Source organism: Lontra canadensis, unplaced genomic scaffold (assembly GCF_010015895.1).
Source record: "Lontra canadensis isolate GAN:19392208 unplaced genomic scaffold, GSC_riverotter_1.0 scaffold64, whole genome shotgun sequence".
Taxonomy (NCBI): domain Eukaryota; kingdom Metazoa; phylum Chordata; class Mammalia; order Carnivora; family Mustelidae; genus Lontra; species Lontra canadensis.
The window spans coordinates 9986865-10008029 of NW_022631058.1; the positions used below are offsets into that span (position 1 = coordinate 9986865).

Genomic DNA, 21165 nt, shown 5'->3' on the forward strand with positions numbered 1-21165 from the left:
AATTCCACCAGCTGTGGAGTCTGACGGTCTGTGGATCAGGAGAGTTGATGCTTTCAATCCCGATCTAAGTTTGGTAGAAGACCCGTGTTCCAGCCAACAGAGAGCAAATCCACCCTTCTGCAGCTTTTTTGTTATAGTTAGGCCCTCAACAGATTGGGCGATGCCCACTTACGGTGGGGAGTCAGCGGCTGTCTGCTCTATTCCGTCCACTGACTCACATGCTAATCTCATCCAGAAACACTCTCAGAGACCCCCCCAGAGTAAGTGATGTTTAACCAGTTATCTGGTATCCGATGGCCCGGTCAAGTGGATACCTAATAACTGTCTTGCCATCATTCATCAGCCTTAATCTGTATCAGGAACAGCACCCCTACACCCCTAAACCCACCTGCCTCCCCTGTCTCCAGTCTAGGTGCCCCTCCTCTGCATCCCACAGCTTTCTAGAATGCGGACTCATCACATATCCCTTGTATTATCATTTACTTGTGTATCTCCTTGACTGGACTGTGAGCTCCTTTCTCCTAGGGCTTGGTAGATCTGTTCGTTGATGTTGCTTCCTTTCAGTTCCTAGTGTACACACTGTCCTTTGTGAAAGGATGGCAAACAGGGAGAACAATGGCTGTGCATACCACAGGGATTTAGCCCGGTGGATGTTGTGTGTAGTAGGTGTTCAAATGTGTTCGTAAGCAATTTGCAGTATAGAATTGCTCACCTGTTTTGTTGAAATTAAAGCACGTGTGCACACACTTAGTCTGATGCACTGCTTGCAAATGCTAATCCCTGTGTGTTTAATAGATGTTCTTAAAATTTCTGTATCTGTTCATTTCAAAAAGGTTACTAATGGGAATGGGTTTGTTAGAAAATGAGGCATTGTGTTTCCCTCTTCAGTACTAGTAAGACATGCCTTTTAAATGTTTTTGGTTACAAGTTTGCCAAAAAGACTTAATAGCCAGTTCTGTAATCATTTCTCTAACTGGACATCATCCAGAATCCGGTTTCTTGAGATCAGCCCACCTTTGTACTTCTTAGCAGAGCTCCATGTCCAAAACACCCACGTTTCTGAGTGATCAGCAACTGGAGTTGCCACTTTTGTCCTTCCCCAGTAGGCCATCCTGATCCTTGTGTTCCAGAACACTGACTTGAGATTAGCATGTACAAACAGTTGAGCTTTGTGGCCGGAATGAAGAGTCGCAGACATTGCTGAAGCAGGCACCTAGAAGGCCCTACAGCTCCTGCACTTTCCCCCAGCCATAATAAGGAACTGTCACTCAGGAACCAATAGTTGCATGACAGGACATTCTCTGTGGTCTGAAAATAGTGGATGAGAGCCACCATTTTTCATTCATGATTCTAGGCTCGGCCTGGAAGCGAAGTCTCTGGTAACCAAACATTGATTTGTTCACATTTTTTTCTGCATTTAGGTGAATGAATCAATAAACCTAACTAACGTGCTGTTAGAGCCGTGCAGTCAGTAGCTTTCCCTTTGGGAACACTTTCAGGAGCTTTGGGGATTAATATCAAGGGTACATTTCACTGTGTACGTAGCACTTAGCTATTGTTACACAGGTGCTTAAAGACTATTCTTTTGAGGTCTGATATCAATTTATCAAGTATATAATTTTTCTCAGGTTTGTCCCTTTAAGTGTATTTAACTTTTAGATTAGACTCTAATTCATTTAGGTTCAGAAAAATTTGAATATAGGAAAGGTCCAACAATTTCAAAGATTGGTAGCTGTGTTCTAAATGCTCAGGTTTCTGTGAGTATATTAGGGAGAGGCAGGGTTTCTATTTCAGCTTCATGCATTTTGGTGTTTATGGAGCACATACTTTGTCAGGCACTAAGTCCTGGACTCGAGCCTGCCTAGTACTTTGTGGACTACAGCTACTGCTGCCTCTGGGCATGAATGTACGTTACCATCTGAGACTCCTTGGTCAGGGTCCAAAATGGTTTCCTCCACACAAGGGTAGCCTGAGCTTTCCTGTACTTGCCTTAGGGCTGAGGGGCACCTCAGCTCCTTCCAAACCCTAGATGTGTTTGCCCCTAAGATGGCAGCTTCTCTTTTCTGTCATTAGAATCAAAAATGCTTCAGTCAAATCCATAAGAACTTTGTCTTCAAGTCTCTTTTCTCTGTTCTGTTCATAATAAAACTCTTTTATTGTCTTTTGTTGACAGAATTGATATATATTTGCCACAAGTATTTGCTCACATCATGACTGGCTCTGGCTGGAAGAACTAATGAAATTCACAGAAGCCACTGCCTTGCTGCTCCCTCCCCTCCCCACACGGTGTCTGACCACTGGCCATCTCTTGAGGGTACTCAGTGTTTCCCATGGGGCTACAGCGGGTCGGTACTGTTTCACGTGGAGTTTTCGTCTAAGTTTTCATGTTCTCCCACTCAGCTCCATTCTGGCATTCTATTCCTTCCTCTTTCCTGTCCACATCCAGTTGCCACATCCTGTCCTCTGCCCTAGCAAGAGTTTTGCCGCCTGCTGCTGTAGGTCATTGTCTTCTTCCCTGGACTGATTCCATCGCTCCCCATCTTGGCTACGGCTAAACTTCTGAAGCTCTTTTTGCCCATCTGCCAGGGTCTGCATTCCCCTTTGCACCGGCAGTGTCTCCTCTTGGCCCACGAGACTATGTCCAGGATCCTTTGTGGGACAGCAGGGCCCGCCCTGACCTGGGACAGCATGGCCCCCCAACCTCTATTCCCACCCCTCCCCCCACATCCCCTACACAGCCAGGGCTCTAGTCACCTGGGAGTGCTTGTTAGCAGGTGGGTGAGGTGGGCTGGGGCACCAGTGGCACAGCTGCCACTTACTAGTTGTGTGATCTTGTGCTACTGTTCCTCGCCTCCATTAGAAAGTGAAATCATGTGGAAAGACAATGTAGAAGAACATGTTGGAGAAATACCAGGGACCAAGTAAAGGAACTCTGGGAGCACCCAGTGCTAGAGGAGCCAAAATGACAACAGAGTTGGGGTCCTGCTTATAAGCTGTTGGGCCCTGGGCCTGTTACTTCCACAGGCTTCCTTTTTCTCAGTGTGACGTGGGGATAGAGAAGTAACTACTAACTTTGTAGCACTGTTGGAGAATTGAGAGTTCTTGCCTATGAGTCGTTGGAACAGTGCCTAGCACTTGGCAGGTACGGAGCAGTTAGCAGCAGCAGCACCAGCTCGGAGATCCAGCAGTTCAACAGGAGATGGAAGGCAGAGGTCAAAATTTTGACCTCACACCCGCAGTGATGCGATGCTCTTCCTTTTTCTCCTGAGTGTACTCCACCCCCATCGACACAGCCCTTTGCTTATCAGAAACCCACCCTTCTTGGGCCTCGTGGGCTTACTCTCTCCTCCATGAAGCTTTTCAGTCCCCACTTGGAAACACAGTTGATCACATGCCACCTTACAGGCAGGACAAGACAGCCACCTCCCTGTACTTCACTTCCTTGTCAATTAGTCCATCTTTGATTAAGTGTGCTCCTTGTAGAAGGCTTACTGTCATTACCGTTTTATCCAGGAAAACTTGATGCCTTGTATATAGGGTTTTACTGCTTGAGGATGCTAATCGGATGCAACTGAAAAATAAATGATATCTCTGAGATTTGAACATGTTTCTTGTTCTCTGTGATGGAGCTAAGCCGCTAAACTTAATCCGTCATGATGATAACAGCTCTTTTCCTCCCAGAGCTGATGAAGGGAAAAGCCAGTAATTTCTCAAGTGTGATAGATGTCCACCCTCTCACCTGGTGTTTTATAAATATATTGTCTTAACTGTCTTTTTAAGTATCTCTGCCTGGGAGGGTAGCTTCCTCTGTTTTATGAAATGCCAAGTGATACCACTGTGATATATAAATAATGATAATTAGACGACAGCTTCAAATTATTTGACATCCAGATTGAAGGGAAAAGTGGTACTTCTTCCCACCCCCCCATAATACCCTAGAATTTAGATCAGAAATGGCATTCAGGAAAGCGTATTACTTCCTGTCAGACATGGATGGCTCAAAGCTTCTTATATGTGAAGTATAGAACAGGCGCATGCCAAAGCACATTGGGACATCAGATCTGGGCCAGGCCGTAAGGACTCTCCATCCTTTGTTTGAAAATAACAGAAATAGACGAGGAGCCAAAGAAGAGGGAAATTATTTTTATCTGAAAGTCCACATAAAGTATTTAATGTCATTAAATGACTTCACTTCCCAACCTCTGGCCTGTTTTCACAAATGTCAAGAACCATGGTTTCCAGAAGTTGGTTCCTCCTGATTTGGTCTGCTTTAATATCGCCTCTTAAATTTTCAAGGAATTCTTCCTTTGTTGTGGCTCCTGGTGGGTGAATGTGAGACTGTTTGTTCACTTACTTGAAGGAACAGAAGATTAACAATCAGAAAGGCAGGGTTTGATTTCCAGCCTTACCGCTTAATAGCTGTATGGCCTTGGGCAACTATCTAACCTTCATTTTATTTCCTCCCTTATAAAATAGGAGTAATTTTATCACAACATCCTGGATGTACATACTATACTAATTTACATCCATGTGCAAGTCATCATTCTAAATAACTTACTGTCAGCATACCATTTAATAGATAAGGAAACCCGGGCCCAGAAAGGTTAAGTAATTCACCTCTAGTCACACAGCAAATAAGCGATGTGCACAAGGAACAGGGTAAGATTAGCCTCCGATCCAGAACTTGTTGAAGGTAAGCTTTGAGTAGGGCACCAGTGTTGACTGTTGTGGAGATGACCCAGCAGCCCTCCCCAGGGTGGGAGGAAGTGAGGGCAAGGGGGCAGGCTGCAGTGTCCCCCTTCAAGTGCCCTTGGTTTCTCTGCCCCCTTCCTTCTCTGCCCTCACATATCCCTGATCTTTTATTTTCCTTCAGTCTCTTTCAAATCCATTTCCTTCCCTTTCTACTGAACCAGCTCTCCTCCGAACTCACCTCGTTTGTATCTCCGCTTTTGTTATGACACTGGTATTTGTATCCCCATTACCACTCACTCATCCATCTCCCATTGGTGTGGCAATAGCTCTCGGTCTTCTGGCTCTAGTAATTCCTTGTTGGATCTGTTCTCATCTGTGCCGGTCTGCCTTTGTAGTAGAACTTCTCAGTTCAGAAACCTGCACCTCCTCACTGTATGTCAAAGTGAGGGCCACACACTTTAATCACTGGGGTCTTGCGATGCTGTGGGTTGTGACAGATAACCAACTGCAACAGTGTAAGAAAAAAGGCAAACACAGAGGGTGAGTCTCTTCCTTCAGGCAGAGCTGAATCCAGGGGTTTGGGCCATATTTTCAGAGTTCATTTTGAAGTATGTGAGAGCCCCCCCAGCAGCTCAGGGCTCCCATCTTACCGAAAGAACTCCTCAGCAGAAAGATGATCTCTATCCTGATGCGTCTGACGTGGCCAGCCTGCCCATCAAGAGTCACTGTGGCCTCGGCTTGGGCCCAGTGAGCTAGGTGTGAGCCACAGGCACCCGTACTGCTTCCTCTTCACACCCCCTCCATCTGGTTCTCTCAAGTGTTCTCAGCCCTCCTCCTGTGTGGAGGTCATTCACTCCCCGTCTGCCGGATGTGCTTGCTCGATGCTTTAACAACTCTGCCTTGGCTTACGCTGGCTTCCCTTGATGTTCTTTCCTGCCATCTCTGTTTATCAGAATCATCCCAATTTCCCAAGACCCAGCTATAATGTTTTCTACAAAGCCTTTCCTTTTCCCGAAACTGGTGAAAGGCATTTCTTGCTTTTCTGTGTAGCATGCAGACGGTTATTACTTAACTGCCTTTTGCTGTTTCTCATTCCCATCTTCGTCAGTGCTAGCGCTTTCTTCATTGCCCATACCTTTCTAAGGTCTTCATGTGCACAGAGCGTTTGGACACTGATTTGTCTAATGGAAAAGCCCATAGAGGAAGCAGGCAAGATACCTTTACCCTCTTTTTGCAACTCAGCATTGCTTGAACACCAGCTGTGCACCAAGGCTAGGTGTTGACGTGAAAGATATTTTAAGGTGGCATCCAGATGCTTTATTCGGATTTTACAAATGAGGAAATTGAAGCCTAGTAAATAAGTGGCCAGGTGTCCCACTAACCATTGTTTTTAGCTTCCGGAACATGCAAGCTCTTTGCTACCTCTGCACCTTTTCAAATGTATTCCTTCTGCCTGGAATATTCTTTCCACTCTCACGTCTCCTAACCCTACCCCTCTTTCAGGGTCTAATTAAAATGTCATTTTTTAAGGGAGGTTCTCTTGACCATCCTCCACCCCATCCCTTATCCTCCCGTTTAAAACAGGTCTGCTCGGGCGCCTGGGTGGCTCAGTGAGTTAAAGCCTCTGCCTTCTGCTCAGGTCATGATTCCAGGGTCCTGGGATCGAGCCGGGTGTCGGGCTGTCTGCTCAGCAGGGAGCCTGCTTCCCTTCTTCTCTCTCTGCCTGCCTCTTTGCCTATTTGTGATCTCTATCTGTCAAATAAATAAATCTTTAAAAAAAATAAAAATTAGAAAAAATAAAACAGGTCTGCTATTCTGTCTTCTGGTACTTCTAGTTTTCTTCATAGTGGTAATCACAAGTATGTAATTATTTCACTTTTATAAATGGATTGTCTCCCCACTAGACTGTGTACCCAGTGAGGACAGGGACAGTGACATCTTTGTTACCTCTTAGGCAGCCAGTGTCTGACACCAGAGGCACTCAAGAAATAATGTGTTGAATGAACAAGTGCAAATATCAGCCATTCTTGCAGCTCAGCAAATGCCAGAGCAATGTTAGAACCAGACCGCCTGAAGCCCAGGTCAGCATAACCCCAACTCTTACTACGTCCTACACTGTGCCCACAAGCAACGTCCCCTACTCAGTTAGTGTAGTTAGAACTCTAGTTCTTTGTATGGGTTCCAAGGACATTAGCACTGTTTGATGTGTGGGTATTTAGGTTATGGAGGGTGGGTATGTGTTTGGATGGGTGGACAGAAGGGATTAGAAACAGAGGGACTTGCAAACAAGGCGCTGGGATGACCCACTGAGGGAGATCAGAAGACGGGGATCAGTGTGTGGAGGCCTGGGGAAAATGAGGCTCACATAGTAAGTACCTGCGCTGCTGTAAAGGTCCTAGAAGGCAGTTAGTGGTTCTTTACTTGAGCTAAGATACAGAACTTTAACTCGTACCCTGGTTAAGATCTAAAAATAACACCCTATTCTGAGTTCTTGGAATAAACCTTCCATTTTGGTGAGTCTGGAAGAGTTTTTGTTTTTATATTCCTATCACATTATATTGGAACACTTTCATTATACATGAAGGCAACTTTTATTCTTACACCAGAGTGAGCAGCCTGTTACTATAGCAATATTGAAATTATTTATATACAGTGTCTTCTACACACTCCTTGCAAACTGTACATAATGGTTAGGAGAAATGGGCTATGATATCCAAAATTGTTTTCTCTCTTATTTCCTTTGTTAAACTTCTGTAAACTTTGTTATAACTTGATTTTTAAAAATCTGAACCTCTTATTTTTAGGAAAGATTAATTTAGGGGAGTTACAAATATATCCCACCTATCAAACATTGAAAATAGCTCTGAGTTAACTTCAGTTTTGCTGTGAGCACCATACAGATACAACTGCTTCTTGAGATCTTTTTCAGATAAAGGGGTGGAATCATAGATGCCCTCTGTGTGTTTGCAGGGCCTGGACAGCTTCAAAGTAAAAGAGAAATTCTTCTCAGGGAGCAAGGAGCCAGTGGCCGCCTTTCCTGTGCCATTTGACCTGCCTCCAGAACTGTATGGAAGTAAAGGTAGGACACACATGAAGGGAGATCATGGGTGTTATGTATGGAACAGAAGCCGTGCCCAGAAGAAGCCGTCAGTCTCTCAGTGGGAGGTTGGCTCACAGAATACTTCAGAAATGCAGGTTTGCAGAGGCCCCTTCGCTGCCCTGTCTCGGGCCACTAGAGCTCTCATTCTCAAACTGGTTGGTCCAGGAGCCCCTCTGAACTCTTAACATTATTAAGGACCACAGGAGCTTTTACTCACATGGGTTTTTGTATCTGTTGAGATTTACTATATTAGACCTCAAAACCAAGAATTTTTTATATTAGTTTTTAAAGTAATAAACCTATATATATATATGCACACACATATACACACACATATACAAACACACACATATATATGTTACGTATGTATGTATGTATGTATGTACATACATGTGCGTGTGTGTGTGTGTATACACATATTTGGTGTTTTTTTATTGTCAAAAAATGTGAGGAAGGTGGCATTATTTACAATTTTTGCAGGCAGACCTCTTTACTCTCTGGGTTAATGAAGGACCACTGAATTCTCACAGCTGCTCTGTTGCAGTATCACGTCACAAGCCTCTATACATTCACAAGAAGTGAAGATGACAAATAATGGCTTAATATTTTGATGAAAACAATTTGACTTTACAAACACCTCCCATCCTCTTAAAGGGGAGATCCCCGGGCTGCCCTCAACTATGACTTTCTTAGAGGCAGTGAACAAGTATTTTTCATAATAGAAAGTCATTAAAACATTGGTTCAGGTTCATGGTGTTCTTGGAGGAAAGCTGGCTGGCATGAGTGGGACCAGCTCCATCTCAGGTCTGTCCCAGCCCCACAGCTGCACTTGTCTTAGCCCTAGAATGTCGGTCTTTAAAGCAAATTCGTACTTACCAGACTCACACAGCAGCAGTTGTAAAATCAAGACATACTTATTAATTTAAAATGGCAAAAGGTATATTATAATCAGCATATTTTCCAGTGGAAGGCAGATGCCTTCACAGATAGCCGGATTATAGTCAATGGTGTTTGAGTAAATTCTGAATTTGAACAGGGAAAATGTGATTTTTGTTTGGAAAGTTTTAATGACATCATTGCATTAATATTCCCGAATCTCTGGTTCCTTAACAGAGCCAACTGTGGCACTGGGTCCCTTTCTTCCCTGGGCGGTGCTAGATGGGCTCCAGCTACTCCCCCACCCTTACTTGCCCTTCCTGGTTTTGGTGGCAAACCAGACCTTCCCCTTTCAGTGGACCTGTTTCTTCGATGGTGTTGACTTTGTTGGATGTATCCATATAGTCTCATGCTGCCTGGTGTGCCGCCGCCTATGGCAGGGGACTTTCTAGAGCTATAATCAGTTGTATTGGTAACAAGTTTAAGAAGTGTTCTTTTTTCCTTCTTTCCAAGCTATGTATATTTGAGTCCTCTAAATTTGTATATTTATGCATCTTCATTTTTAACTGGCAAGATTATATCAGTTTTCTCAGAATTTCAGAGAATCGGTGCCCCCCCACAACCCTCCCTGCACATACAAATGAAAAAGAGGGCTTTAGAATTAGGTTGTATTTGTGTGCCAACCTTGCAACTTATTAAGTGACCTTGGGCACTTATTTTCTTTCTTTAGGCCTTAGTGTCTCTATTTGTAAAATGGGAAAATAAGAGTGCCTACTTTGTAGAGTTTGTTGAAACGAGTAACCAGGATGCTATCTGTAAAGCACCTAACACAGTCTTCTAGTGCAGAGTTAGCAGTCAATAAACGTTAGCTGTTGTTTCTGTTATTTAGAATATCCAGTTCAGTTCCTGGCGTGTAATAATCGGTGTTCATTTTCTCCCCTTCCCCTTGCTGAGCTGATAATGAAAAGAGCCTAAGGCCCATGTAGGACAGTCCCTCAACCCACCTACTGTCACAGGACCTCACGGCGAAAACCTCTCCTTCCTCCTTCCAGCTTTGTGCTGTAGTTTTGTTTTTACTCTTTCTGTCTGTTCATGTTCTTTTTTTTCCCCCCATCCTCAAACCTGAGTTCTGAGTAAGCTTAGTGGAGGTAGGGGACAGACGCACCATGAACTGACTGAGTTTGACTTCCTGTGGTCTGGCCTTGGGCTATATACTTTCCACCCCCAGCCCAGAACCTTGGCTGGAATTCCACCTTCTCCACTTAACCGTAATCTCCAAAGGACTTTGCAAGCAAAAATGAAAGAGACATAGGAGCCTTAAAAATATCCTGATGTTCCTTCAGTTCTGATAGAAAAAGCATTCCCAGGAATTTAAAAGTTTACAGCGGGGTAGTATCTTAGACTGTGCAGTGATGAATCTTTTATTTGGCCAGCAAGCAGAATGTTTTCCATTGTTCAGCGGCGTTGTCTGGGTGTATACACTTCTTTGAAACATACATACAAGGGAGACTGGAGCATTGTATTTTATTTCTACACTGCTTCAGTAGCATGCAAAATGGTGCCAGTCACTCAGTTATCACCAGTTCACATGTCGCCAGCATTCCGGCGACTCCTACGGACTAGAAGAAAGGTGTCTTGCTAAGACTTGGAAAAGTGAGTAGTTAAGAACATTTCAAAAGCACTTTGTTTGGAAATGATTTTCAAACCACTGTAACATGTATAAGATCATGCTCGTTATTTTTTTTTTTAATCTGAGGAACTCTACAGAAAGCTTAGCAAAGAAATATACTGCTCTGAACCAATTATAGTTTATTACAAGACACCGGCAGACATCCTGAAACCAAGAAACTGATCAAATAATGAAGTAAAACACACACAGCTGCAGGTCCACCTTGCTTTACGCAGGACTTGCTGCTCATCTGCTCTCTCCACAGGTGTATTTCTGCTGTGTGCAGACACTGTCTAGGTCCTTGGAATATGTCCTTGGACAAGACAGACACAAGCCCCTGGCCTGAGGGAGTCTAAATTACTCTTCCCCTGAGAAGTTATGCCTAACCAAACTCATGTGACTAATAGCAGTTGTACTTTTAAAGGAAATCTTTCAGATCCTTTTGTGGTTCATAAGTGTGATGATTGGATGTTCACACCAATGTGTGACACGTGCCTCCCTCAAACCTTGTTATGACCTCGGCACATTAACTATCTCATGTGAGGGAAAAAAATCTTTTATAAAGCAGAATCACCACATTTTAAATCTTACTTCCGTATGTTCCACTTGTTGTGTGACCCTGAGCCTGAAAAGAATGAAATAGACCAGTATGTGATCTCTCTGGAGCTGTTACATGCCAGAGACATCTGCTTTGTACTCCCTTTTTGGCTTATATTCTTTGTATTCTCTGATATACTATAAAGCGGGTAAAACAAGGTAAGGTTACGTAAAGCTTATCTTATTTGGACTTAAAGAATAAGTTACATATGTCAAATTTAAGAATAATTAAAGTACAAAGCTTCAGAGACCATAGTTATGTTAAGTGACCTGGGTTGTTCACGTGGTATATGGGAACAGTTGGCCCTTGCACAATGCCGGGGCTGGGGGCAGTGACCACCAGTGCAACTGAAGATCTGCATGTAACTTTTCACTCCCCCAAAACTTAACTACTAACAGCCTACTGTTGACAGAAGCCTCACTGATAACCTAAATAGTTAACACATATTTTGTATGTGATATGTATTATATACTTTATTCCTATAATAAAGTAAGCTAGAGAAAAGAAAACATTATTTTAATGAAAGTTATAAGGCAGAGAAAATACACTTAAGTATTGTATGTATTTTATTGGGGGAAAAGCCCACATGTGAGTGGACCTTTGCAGTTAAACCCATGTTGTTCGGGTCAACTATAGTATTCTTTTCTTTGAAATTTTTAACATAATATCAAATTTAGAAAAATGTTCTAGGAACCGTATAAAGAACTCCCATATTCTCTTCACCCAGGTTCCCCTTCACTTACATAATCTTCCTTTCTTATGTTAACTTTTTTCTGATCCATTTGGAAGTTGTAAACAAGATCTGTGCAATCTCGAAATACTTCAAAATATATTTCTTAAAAATGTTCTCTTACATAGCCACAGTACAGTTACCAAAATCAGGAATTAACATTGATTGAATACTATCATCTACAGAACTTACTCAGATTTCATCTGTTGCCCCAATAATGACCTTTATAACAAAAGGGAAGTTTCAGGTTACATGTCATATTTGTTTAGCAGTCTCTTTAGTCTCCATTAATTTGGAAAAGTGCCACAAGAAATTTTGTGTGTTTTATGATGCTGACACTTTGCTGAGCACAGGCCAGTTAGTTTAATAGACAGTGAGTGACATTGTGTATTTGGTTTTCCCATTGTTTTCTCATAAATAGATCCAGATTATGCACTTTTGCCAAGAACACCACAGAAGAGATGTTGTTGTTGTTAGTGTGTCGTATGAGGAGTCACATGATAAAATCAGCCTGATCACTGATGAAATCAGTATTGATCAGTTGGTTAAGGTGGTATCTGCCACATTGTGTGTATCTTTTACAGATTTGGTATATTTTAGAATTTAAGTTTTAATGTCTAGAACTAAGCTAATTAGCTGTATATGTAATTGCTCAGTAGGTGAGGTCATTGAAACCTGGCTGGCACACGAGATACACGTGATCTAGATTTAGCATATATGTAGTGTATATAATTCTTTAAAGTTCTTTAAAGCATGGGCTCCCAGATAATTTAACCATTCCGCCTGCTGCTTGATTCATTTGAAATAATTCCTTGAATTTAGGTAATATCATAATAAACTTCAGTCTAGACCTGTCAGAATTATTGCTAAATAGCAGAGACCAGATTCATAAAGTATTTTTGTAAGGACAATAGCTGATTCAACTTTCTAATTCAAAGAAAATGCAAAAGAAGTCAGTCACTTAAATCATTGTTGATATGCTTAATTTCCAAGGACCAGTTTTTGAACGATCTTTAGAAATCTGGATTTTTTTTTTATGAGAACCAGAAGAGGTTTTTAGACATGATTTTGATCATCTCCTTTAATAAAATCTATTATTGTTTCATAGTACAAATAGAAGGCTGACACCAAACTTCCAGCTTAGCTTTTAAAATTACTTTGTCAACAGAAACCTTTAGGAAATCTAGAACTATCAAAGTAAAGTAATTTTACCAGATGATATTGAAATCAGTACTTGGTTTCTAGCCATTTGAATTATTCTTCCTCCCACTGGGTAGATTGTTCTCTTGTGCTTTTTTTAGTCACAGATTAATACGGGAGATCTTCACAGAGGAGAGTATTAATGGGCTTCAGATAACACTGGTATCCCAGTTACCAAAGATTGCTTCTCTGCTAGGTTGGTAACCCAGTGTAAAATATTTTGAAGCTTTCCTTTGTAGTGCAAGCTGGCAAGTCTTTTGTACATTTGTTGATTTCAGAGTAAGCTGAAGTAAAGTGGCATCACTTAGATGAACTAAGGAGAAGTTCATCTCTTTGGGATCACACACACGTGCCATATACACACACTTTGTGTCTGATACAAGGAAAGAATTAAAGGCAATTGCTCAGGTGATAGGCAGCGACTTCTATAGGTAGGTAGGATATCAAGTTCCCTTGAAGACAGTGGGAAGTGTGGGTATGGGTGTTTGGACACAGGGGTCCAAGTCCTAACTCTAACACAAGGGCCATTTCTTAGAGGATGAGAGGCTAGGTAGAATGGGATATTGTACTTGGGTTTGTCTGGCTCCTAAAAAAACCTGGGAGACCTACACAGCATATAGGGTAGTGACAGTACTCACCCACTGTGAGCTGAGGGCGGTGGTCATTATATTATAGCAGCTCGCACTCATTAAGTACTTATTACATGCTAGGAGCTGCTTTGAGCACTTGACTTGAATTTATGGGATCCTAACTGCCCCCATGACACCAGTACTAATATAACCCCTACTTTATAGACAAGGAACCTAAGCTCTCAGGTCAATTTGGTCAGGTCCCCATGGGTAGCCTGTCCACCATGTCCATGCCCCCTTTACCATCACACTGTGCCACCTCCCCACAGAAGGCTGGGTTCTAGAGTTAGAGATGTCAGATGCACGCAGTCCTCAACTGACCAACCACGAGGACAGATGGCATAGACACAGAGTAAAACCCCTCGGCTGTTCCCTCATCCCCAGCCTTCCTGCCGTGGCCTTAATGTTGGCCTCACTGTGTCTCCCCTAGATGGCACTGCCTATCATCTCCCCATTGTTGGTCCCCTCCCACTGGACATCATCTCCCCTGCTGCCATACGCCTCACATCACATCCTGGTTTAAATCTTTCCATTGTATCACAGCAGAAAGAAGCTCATCCCATTTAGTTTCTGATCTCGGACTCTGACTGTGTTAAAATCGCCGTTAGAACTTGGTGAGAATGTGTAATACCAGGCCCCAGCCCAGACCGACTGAAACAAGCTCCCTTGAGGTGAGCTCTGAGGAAACGCTCCGGCAATTCGCATGTCAGCCAGGTGCGGGAACCACCACGCTGACGTGGTGAAGTTCAGAATTCCGCCCGCATGGCCTGCCTGCTCCTCTGTCTACCCTCTTGGACCGCAAACTGAGAGAACCTCAGCTTTGGCTAGCAGAGCTCCTGGCATCTAACCAGCACCGACAAATATTTTAGATACATGCAGGACTGTTTCATGAGGCAAGCTTTTCTTTCATGGGATAATTTAGGAAGATTGCTTAGAACAGGCTTTCATCTAAGCCAGAAAGTGTTAATGCTGACTTCCAGTAATGGTAGCAAGACAACAGAGTCAGGGCCACCTCCTACCTTCCTGTTAGCCCTTCTGTGTCTCTGCCCCCAGGGTAGTGGTGAGCCTTGCAGCCGGCGTGGCACATGATCAGCCCGTGGGTACAGGCATTTGCTCACTTAGCGAGCAGTGTGTCTAGGGACTCGCCAGTGCCGCTTGGTCATCGTTGGCTGATTGTGAGGGAGAGGAAGAAATCGGTGGCGGTCTCTGAGTTGCTGGCTGGCTGGCGGGTGTTTGCATCACGAACCCTGCCTCGGTGAAGAATCTAACAGCTCCTCACCTAGCAAGGATCGGGTGTCCTTTACCTTGGGGATGAAGTGGAGCAGATGTTACCCAGTGGGGCAGTTTGCAGGAAAAGATGGGAGAAGTCCGGCCACAGAAGACCGTGTTCCCGGGGCAGGAGAGCCAGTGCTCGGTTCAGGCCAGTGGGAGGCGGTGGGGAGTCTCCAGTGCTGCGGAACCTTCAGCCTTTTATGAAGCAAGCGTGTCGCACAGGCGCAGGATTATGGCTCTCTCACGGGCTTAACAAGCTAGCTTCAGGCTTTCACACCATCTCGAGGCCAAAGACAAGAAAACGGGCTTCTGCTAACTTGTTGCCATCTTTAGCCTTCTTTCCCTGCGCGTCCTGCTGGGTGCTGCTGTCTGCATGCTTGTGTGGCCGTTATTCCACACCAGGGACGGTGAGGAGAGCCTCCTGTTGTTTGCCAGGTCATCCTCTGAGCTGCCATCTGCCTCTGTTCGGGAAGAGGAGGAAGCTTCCCCGAGAGCGGCTTAGCAGTGCTGGGCAGTGGCTCCCGCTGATGGTACCTCTCACACCCGTGCTGCGTGGCTGCCTCACTCCGGGCACTCACCCCTTCAGAGCTGTTGGAGCTCTCCTCCTTATCAGGACAGTTACATGGAGCTCGATTCCTAACCCTGGGAGTGTATTTACACCCTACCCATACTGTTGTTCTTTTGAATTGGTTTGATTCCAGCAGTAATGATGCATGGTAAAAGTGATCAGAGTTTGTCAATTTCTGAAACCCCAGTTAAAAGGGGCTGGGGGGGAAGTTCGTGTTTATTGAGCACCTACAGTATGCCGGGAACTTCCACAGGTGTTCTCGTTTATGTTTCACAGCCCTCCTGAGAGGTTACTTACGTAGCTAATTCCCATTTCACAGCTGAGGAACCTGAGTCCAAGATCCCAGTGTTTTCCCGAGTTTGCAGAGAAAGACAAGGGCAGGACCTGAACCTAGGTCTTCAGTGTTCTCTCCGTTGTGTCTTACCAAGGCGTGTTGCTTGCTTCACCATCGGTCTGCAGTCATTGTACAGAGACCTTCATGCCTCATCAATTATTAGCCTTAAGGAACAGAACAAAACCATTTCATGGAGGTGAACGCGGGCCTCCTGATTATATGTGACCGTGACAGCGGAGAGCAGTATGCCGTCTGCTACCGTTGGTTTCTCCAGAGTTGTAAGACGTAACAGCTGCCTTTCTCTGCCGGATGCCCTCAGACACTGCATGTGTTTATCTCACTTGCCCGTCCTGACAGCGCCAAAGTCAGGTACACAGAAGGAAACTGAGGCTGACAGGCACAGTGACTGGTCAGTGTAAGTGGCAACCCTGATTTCTGCTGGCCGGCTTCCACTGTTGACTTGCCTGTGTCTTAGCACAAACCTTTGCCAACAGCCACTGTCTGAAATGGGCTGTCGTCTGGGGTTGCTTCAGGGAAGGTTCTTAAGGGGGTGCCTGGGTGGCACAGTTGGTTAAGTGTCCGAATCTTCGTTTTGGCTCAGGTTGTGATCTCAGGGTTGGGAGATTGAGCCCCACTTTGGGCTCTGGGATCAGCACAGAGTCAGCTTGAGATTCATTCTCCTCCCTTCTCCACCCCCACACGTGCTCACACGCGCACACGCACTCATAAATCTTTCCGAAGAGGGGAGGGGTTCTTAACGTGTAGACTCTGACACGTGGGTGGTTTTATCCTAGTGGTAAGTGAATTTTTTTGTAATCCTGCCTGTTCAAATTAGTATTCTACAACTATAATGTGTTTTGTTTTTCTCCCCAGATCGGCCGTGGATTTGGAACATTCCTTATACCAAAGCACCAGATACACATGGGAATATGTGGGTTCCCTCCTGAGAATCCTAAAGCATTATGAAATTTAGGTGCAAGACATCAAGCCCCAAATAATGAATGTTCTTGTTGGTGCTGGATGTTTACCCTTCGAGTCTTGTCTACACCCTTAACAAAACTGCAGAGCTCACTCTTGTGAGCACGATGCTGGTTACACTTTAGATAGTCATTAGCAGTGTCCCTTAATTCACTTTTTAAGCTTCGGACTGAAAGCTATCAAACTCGCCAATGTTGAATATAGACACAAAGTCACCCTCAAAGTGATACATGGAATTTCACGGCGGTGTTCGCGCTTCCGAAGTGAAGATGGACTATGTGTGTCGTACTGCGTCCGTCCCGGTCTTCAGCCAAGCAGGGGAAGAATGTGACCGTTTGCTTATCACCCGGCCGTCCGCTTTCTGAGTGTTGTCTCGGGGCTGCTGGCCAAGAGGCTGCCCATGTTCCTAGCCTGTCGCTCAGGTCAGGTGGCTACTCTTCTGACACACGGAGTCCTGCTACCTCCCACCGTCCTGCAGCTTCACGAGGCTTTGCATCCTGGCACCGTGCGAGCTGCCTCTCTGCTTACACACGGGTCCTGCCATTTCCTCGCCCGTCCCCAGAGCGGATGGGTGTCTTTCATCCCCGCAAGTTTCCAGAAGAGACAGCTCACTGAACCATATAAAAGCACAAGTATGTTCCTTGCAAGAAATCCTGAAAGGTAACCTAAATTGGTGCCTTCAGCTTACAAGCAAGGAGACAGAAGCCCAGAAAGGCTCAGGATGTCCCCCACATCACAGCTGGTTTGGGTCCAAGCTGTGAATGTTTCCACTTTAAGTACATCTGTCCTTTGTACTTAGGAATCGCGTTCTCCTAGGACGATGGAGACCTTCTTTTCCACATGAGGCTGATACCCAGTTTGTCTGCAGCCTCTTTATCTTACAACTTTCAAGAGTTGTTGAATATTAATTTTGAAAGATTTCTGAAGATACCCTTTCAGACTGTTTCCCAGACCTACGATTTTCGCCTTAGGACCTGGCAGGGCGGAGCAGCGGTGCTGCCATAGAGAAGTCTGGGAATCCGGCTGCGGACCCTCTACTCTGCTGTCACTTCGCTTTACCTATTTTATATTTTGGGATTCTGTAAAGGATATTATCTGGGATTATGTGTGTATGTGTGCTCACGCTGCTTTAAAAAAAAAAAAAAGTTGAAAAGCCACCGAATTACTCCTCTTACCTGTATAGTGAACTGGTTATACTAAGGCTTGAACCTTTCAGGACCCCGCCTTTTACTTCCCAGAACGTGCAGACCCTCATCACATGAGCCGGGAAGGCATGGGAAGGCCCCCGGGGCTGACCCAGAGCGGGTGCCCTGCAGTCTGTGTGTCCATAGGCCTTGCAGGGGCCCCGAGATTCTCACCACCATGGTGGTCCCATCCTGGATGGGGGTGGGGCAGCACCACAGAGGTGTCTCGGTCAGCCGTGTCACCAGGACAGTGAGCAGGCCGCCTGGGCCCTGTGGGATGGGTTCAGCTACTCGAGAGGACAGCGGCAGCTTGACAGCGGTCACTGGTTGAGTCAGTCACACAGGTCCATTGCTCATCTGATCCAGGTCACTGCAGAGTGGGTCGGAGCTTGGAGTTTGAAATCCTCCTCTGCCACTTACGGCTGTGTGACCTAGACCAGGTTATTTAACTTCTCTGTGCCTTGGTCCCCTCAACTGTAAAATGGGAGTGGTGGTGGTAATACTCCTCACAGAGGATGATGGAGAGTGGTGAGTGAAGGCGTGAAGATACTCCGAGCCCGCACAGCGTGAGAACCGTCTGGTGATTGCTCCTGCTGCTGCCACAGGTGATCCATTAGGATTAGCCTCCTTTTCCTAATGAGACTGGGACTCAGAAAGGTGTAGCGCTTGCGCAGGGTCCTACTTCTAGAAAGTGCTCTCCCAGTATTTGAACTGGGTCTGGCAGGGTCCAAGGCCTGTTTTCTGCCAGGTGGCCCAACTCCCAGGCAGCATGGTATGTGGGGAGAGGGACGGTTTTTACCCCCCAGTGTGTTGTGGACAAACACATGTACAGAATCAGGTGCTTGGATGTTACAGGACTGTCAGATTACAGTGGAAGTTTCTAAATGCTTATCTTCTGTACTCCTCACAGACCAGCCCTGGTCTATGGGCTGTATTTCAAGTAATGTTCCTCTACACTTCATGGGGACCCAAAGGAGCCCCTCTGGAAACAGAAGTTCCAGAATGGGTGGCTAGGTACATCAAGATAACATTAGGCGAAGCCCATGGTTAAGGGTTATGCACTCAGTGGTTGTCCAGCTGTTAACATTAGCCTTCTGTGCCCTTCACCCTGGTTAGCATGGACTGGGGGAAGACAGGCCGGCATAGATAGGTGGTTCATAACATGAGCTTTCTGGGTATAGGTGATCACACACATGGAAAACAAGGCCCAAGAATAATCAACATGGGAACCCAAAAAGCAAGCGGTTCTGCCCCATCTGGTCCTTTTTAAAAATGGGACTAACTGAATTACCCAAAGTGCTACAAAAAAGCATCATCAAATGTGTCTGTTAATGTTTGAGGAAATTCCATTATTTTCAGGTTGGGGTTCAACAATTATTTCTCCCTGATTCAAGGAACACTCATCTCACCCCTGTTCTGCAGGTAGCTGCCTGCCACCTTTTATCCTCCCCCTCCCCACCTCCCCCTGCTTCAGATCCGGAAACACCAGCCAGTGACTGCATACCTGCTGAGAGCAAACATTCACATCAAAATTCAGCTTCTGCCCCTGCATGAAGTTCTAATAGAGGAGACTTGTTGGCTGATGAAGGAGGGTCTCAGCCTGCGGACAAAAGGAACCGCTGTCTTTCTGTGGAGTTCTCTCGTGCTCTTTTGAAAGCTTCCCTAATGTCCTCTTACAGAGATGGACATGTAGCCAGAAGTCTAAACAAGATCTTCATGCTAGATAATGAATTTCAACAGAATATTCTGAATGATCATTTAAAAATAAAATTTAAATTCTGTCCCTACACATAGCGACCTAAGTCACTTGCCATTTTGGCAGGAGGATTCTGTGTCCCCTCTACTTCCCACATACTGTCTTATGAAGAGGGGAATGGGTCTTCCACCAGCTGCTTTTGTGGGGGTGAAGGAGGGAAAGAGGGATTTTATTTATTTTTAAAGATTCATTTATTTTAGAGAGAAAGAGCGGGAGAGAAACAAGCAGACTCTGCCCTGAGCTCGGAGGCTGACGTGGGGCTTGATCTCAGGAGCCACAGATGAACCTGAACTGAGACCAAGAGGCAAGCACTTAACTGACTGCGCCCCCTAGGTACCTCTAAATGATCACAATCCTGACAATGGCTGCCTGGTTTTAACTATAGTTGATACAAATCGTCCTTAAAATTGGCTGATTCGGGAGGCTGTATTTTTCCCCATAAGGTAATAGCCCGTGTTTCCAGAGCTCTTCTGTGTCTCGACTCCTGTGCTTGAGTGCTTCACATGTAATCCTCAGCCTGCTGTTAAATAACATCCATAAGGTTCCACAGTAACAGTGGATCCCAGCTTTGTTTTCCTGGGCTCTTGTGCAGAAGTTAAATAGTTCTCCTTAATAGAAGTTACTGGTATGTGACTTCCAACACATGGTTTCTGCATCAGATTTGGTATGCTGAAAGTAAGGATCTTAGGTTCCATTTTGTCACAACTTTTTTCCACACAAAATTAGCTTACTTTCTAGGGAAATGACCTGTTTCCCATTGTAAAACCATTTCTGGATGATCTCAATGTTTGGTTCAAATCTTAGGACATTTTACTTTCTCATAATCGAAAAATCAGAGCTGTAACCACTTCCTTAAAAATACTTGCTTTTGACTGATGAATACCTCAAAGAAAAAGATAGGCATTCTTTATTTACATTCGTAAAATGTAATTGTATTGATGAATGGTACTCATTATGATGACAATAGTGCAGGAACTGAACAGCAGAAATAAAATAGCTTAAATATTACATAGGATTAAATCTAAAATTCTGTTGCTAATGCGCTAAATACATGCATGCGTGGGTCCCACTATAAAATTTTTGACAAGTTTTCCAAGTTTAGTAGCCCACTTTTTTTTTTTTAAGATTTTATTTATTTATTTGACAGAGATCACAGGTAGGCAGAGAGGCAGGCAGAGAGAGAGAGAAAGGGAAGCAGGCTCCCTGCCAAGCAGAGAGCCCGATGCGGGGCTCGATCCCAGGACTCTGAGATCATGACCTGAGCTGAAGGCAGAGGCTTTAACCCACTGAGCCACCCAGGCGCCCCTAGTAGCCCACTTTTTGTAAGCAATATCCAGGACAAAAAAGTACTATAAACAAAACTGCAATTTCTTATTGCATTTTTAGCAGCTATTAAGTTACAGGACTTAAGTTGCTCTTATAGGTCTTCAGGGGTAATATACAGTCATTTGCTCCTGGGAGATGCCAGCAGTGCCCACAGCCAGAACCCCACATGGGGACAGGTGACCGTCTCTGAGCCCAGACTCCACTGGGCCCCGAGTAAGAACACTGACCAGCGAGTACAGAGCACTTGGAGTGT

The 21165-nt window shown here is 44.8% G+C and overlaps 1 protein-coding gene and 1 non-coding gene across 4 annotated transcripts in view; both read left to right on the plus strand.

Moving 5' to 3' along the window:
• Positions 1-16723, plus strand: part of TDP1 (tyrosyl-DNA phosphodiesterase 1) — a 90744-nt gene extending 74021 nt beyond the window's left edge. For all 3 annotated transcript variants that reach the window (XR_004385135.1, XM_032878619.1, XM_032878620.1), the window contains 2 exons: positions 7663-7771; positions 16542-16723. Coding sequence is in view for 2 of the 3 variants with exons in the window: in XM_032878619.1 (XP_032734510.1) it covers positions 7663-7771; positions 16542-16615 (183 nt within the window). In the remaining variant the exon portion in view is untranslated. The remainder of the gene's footprint in view (positions 1-7662; positions 7772-16541) is intronic.
• LOC116879981 lies at positions 10774-10877 on the plus strand. The gene has a single exon (XR_004385151.1). It is a non-coding gene; the product is annotated as a small nucleolar RNA U13 (small nucleolar RNA).
• Positions 16724-21165: the final 4442 nt, after the last annotated feature.